The sequence below is a fragment of the Pterocles gutturalis genome, unplaced genomic scaffold (genome assembly GCF_000699245.1).
Source record: "Pterocles gutturalis isolate BGI_N339 unplaced genomic scaffold, ASM69924v1 scaffold22407, whole genome shotgun sequence".
Taxonomy (NCBI): Eukaryota; Metazoa; Chordata; class Aves; order Pterocliformes; family Pteroclidae; genus Pterocles; species Pterocles gutturalis.
Genome location: NW_010115992.1, coordinates 2,345 through 5,543, shown reverse-complemented (window position 1 = coordinate 5,543; position 3,199 = coordinate 2,345). Strand labels below are relative to the sequence as shown.

The 3,199-nt window shown below is 64.3% G+C and overlaps 1 protein-coding gene across 1 annotated transcript in view; it reads left to right on the top strand.

Moving 5' to 3' along the window:
- The first annotated feature begins 75 nt into the window (after nt 1-75).
- The window catches only part of PRC1 (protein regulator of cytokinesis 1), a 4,994-nt gene continuing 1,870 nt past the window's right edge, over nt 76-3,199 (top strand). The window contains exons 1-9 of the mRNA XM_010075381.1: nt 76-186; nt 497-730; nt 812-982; nt 1,181-1,330; nt 1,604-1,751; nt 1,867-2,003; nt 2,247-2,342; nt 2,461-2,607; nt 2,975-3,085. Of these exons, the coding sequence (XP_010073683.1) occupies nt 76-186; nt 497-730; nt 812-982; nt 1,181-1,330; nt 1,604-1,751; nt 1,867-2,003; nt 2,247-2,342; nt 2,461-2,607; nt 2,975-3,085 (1,305 nt within the window). The remainder of the gene's footprint in view (nt 187-496; nt 731-811; nt 983-1,180; nt 1,331-1,603; nt 1,752-1,866; nt 2,004-2,246; nt 2,343-2,460; nt 2,608-2,974; nt 3,086-3,199) is intronic.

The following is a 3,199-nucleotide window of genomic DNA, read 5'->3' as shown; positions in this document are numbered from 1 at the left end:
CTGTCCCCTTCCCGCTGGGTCCCTGCAGCCTGTCCCTTGTCCCTAACGGTGCTGGTGCTGCAGAGTCTCCTGAACATGATGATTGCGGAGGAGGAGAGCCTGAAGGAGCGGCTCCTGAAGAGCATCGACCTGTGTCAGAAGGAGCTGAAGACGCTCTGCGAGGAGCTCCAGCTGGACGCCGTGGAGGTGAGTGAGGCATTGCTTCTCGCTCCCGGGGTCCCGCTGGCAGCGGCTCTGCTGCCTGGCCCCTGCCCGGTGCCTTGGCGAGGCCGGAGCTCGCAGGGAAGGGCCTGTTTGGAGCCCCTTGTCGTGCTCGGTGGGAGGTGGCAGTGAGGAGCGTATGTGTCTCGCAGCATCCCGGCTTGTGCGGCGCTGCTGCTTTTGCACCTTCCTGGGGAGCACCGTGCTCAGAACCGGCGCTCGTGTTCCAGGGCTGAGCTTAAAAGGCTGTAAACGTGAGTGAGGTCTGAGAGAACTCCTTCCTGGACTGTTCTAGGTAGAGGAAGAAAGCACCATTCTGCAGAGGGAGAAGAATTTGCGCACCCGCGTGGAGGTGATGCTAAAGCAGAAAAGGGAAAGGAAGCAGGAGCTGAAAACCCTGCAGGAGCAAGACCGAGACCTCTGCGACATCCTCTGCACAACCCCCTTCGGCATCGACAGCAACACCGTGCCCAGCCTGGAGGACCTGGATCGCTACCGGTGCCACGTGGCCTCCCTGACAGCCAAGAAGGTAAGTGGGGAGGGGGCAAGGATTCCCCGAGGGGGGCATGCAAGGTGCTCGCTGGCTTCTAATGCTGCCGGTCACCTGCAGGAGCAAAGGCGAGAAGAGTTTGTCAGCAGCAAGCGGCAAATCATCCTTCTCATGGAGGAGCTGGACCACACTCCAGACACGAGCTTTGAGCGGGACGTGGTGTGCGAGGACGAGGAAGCCTTCTGCTTGTCCGAGGACAACATCGCTGCCCTCCACGACCTGCAGCAGCAGGTACGCTGGCACGCGGAGCCTGCCGACGGCTCCTGGCAGCAGCTGGCATCGCGACGGAAGGAGCGGCCGCTGGGTTTCCCGCGAGGCTGCATGTGGGGACGTCCTTTTGGGAGCTTGTGTCAGGAGATCTTGGGTGCTGAGCTTTGCTGGGCGCCGCAGAGGGGCCGGGCTGACCCTGTGCTCTCTCTCCCTCCGCAGCTGGAAGCCCAGCGATCGCTGAACGAAGCTGTGTGCGCAGAGCTGCGCTCCAGAATCGCGGCGTTTTGGGAAAGGCTGCAGATTCCTGCAGAGGAGAGAGAGTCCTTCGCGGTGCACATGGCCGGGTCCAGAGCCAAAACTAGGAAAGCTGTAAGGACCCCCTGCGCCCTGGGATGGGAGGGCTGGGGGGCGGCCACGCTGGGTGGTTTCAGGCTCCTGTCGCTCAGCCGGAGCGGAGGAGCTGATCCCGGCAGTCAGGTGCGAGGCGAGCGGGCCACATCCTGCCCTCGCAGGTGGAGGAGCTGCGAGTTGGTGCTGCGACTGCCTCCCCTTAGGAAGGGGCTTGTGCAGAAGATAAATCCCCTCTGCTCGTCTCTTCTTGGCGGTGCCCTCTCTGAGTCTGTGTTCTCGCCGTGTTTGCAGCTGCAGCTGGAAGTGGAGCGTCTGGAGGAGCTGAAGCTGCAGAACATGAAATCCATGATCCAGGCGATCCGGGCGGAGCTGGCTGGCTACTGGGACAAGTGCTTCTACAGCCCGGAGCAGAGGGAAGCCTTCAGCCCCTATTACGACGGTGGGTGCTGCCTCTGCCCCCTCCCCGCGTCCTCTCTGGGGGTTGCAGCTGCCTGGGCTCACAGGGCTGGGGGAGTCCCGGCTGCCTCCCAGACGCGCTGTTGTCCCTTCTCCAGAGGATTACACAGAGACCCTGCTCGAGCTCCACGATGCTGAGGTGGTGAAGATGAAGAGCTACTATGAAACGCACAAAGATCTGTTCGAGGCCGTCCAGAAATGGGAGGAGAACTGGAAGCTGTTCCTGGAGCTGGAGGTGCGTGGGGCAGGAGCACGCTCTGCCTGGCTCGGCGCTGGGTCGGGAAGGACTGGGGAGGCAGGAGGAAGCCGCAGCAGGTCAGGGAGGGGATGGGGGGCTGTGCCCCCAGCACTGCTGTGGGGCACGATGGGGGCTGCGCAGCCGGGGTGGGGTCCTGCAGGGCCTTCATCCCGTGGGGGGTGTTGGGCTGCGGGATGGGGCAGCACGTTGGGTTCTCTCCTGACCCCGCCTCTGCTCCAGAGGAAAGCAATTGACCCCAGTCGCTTCACCAACCGCGGGGGGAACCTGCTGAAGGAGGAGAAGCAGCGAGCGAAGCTGCAGAAGACGCTTTCCAAGGTGGGTTCAGCCCCGGGGGAGCAGCCGCAGGGTCCCGCGTGGGGCACTGGGAGCCAGCCAGGGCTCTCTGGGCGCAGAGACGCCGGCGCTGAGCCTCCCCCCGGCTGGGTGTCCCCAGCTGCAGGAGGAGCTGGAGAGCCGTGTGCTGGCCTGGGAGCAGGAGCGCGAGGGCAGCTTCCTGGTGAAGGGGCAGCAGTTCATGGAGTACGTGTCAGAGCAGTGGCAGCTCTACCGCCTGGAGAAGGAGAAGGAGAAGCAGGAGCGGGTGAGTGTGGAGCGGAGCGTAATGCCTCCGGGCTGGAGGAGCCGTGGCCGCACTGAATACCAGCTGCCCTGCCACCCCCAGCTGCTGCCCGCGGCTCCGTCTTCTCCCTCCCCGCGGCTCTGCATGCCGTCCCCGTTCTCTGACAGCCCGACTGATGGCTGTTGCTGTTGGTGTCTGTGTGCTGAGCCCCTCTCTTGGCCCCAGAACTGCGGCTTGGCTCTGGATACCTGTGAATCTTGTGCAGATACCCCCCGAGGGCTTTGCCCGCTGGCCGGAGCCTGCCCTGCCCCGCAGATGGGGGGGAGCAGGCGGGCGCAGCTCTGCGCCGATCCTCTGCTCGCAGTTTAAGTGCCATTTTCTCGCACAGCAACTGAAGAAAAGCCGCCAGATCGAGACGGAGATGATGTATGGCAGCACCCCGCGGACCCCCATCAAGCGGCGGGTGCTGGGCCCCCACACGCCTGGCAAAGTAAGGAAGGTAAACCCTCTGCGCGAGGCAGCGCGGGTGTGCTGGCAGCCTGCCGGGAGCCCGGCCCTGGGCTGCAGCTCTGCCTCGTCCCTGGCTGTCCTCGTCCCACGCAGGGATGTGGGG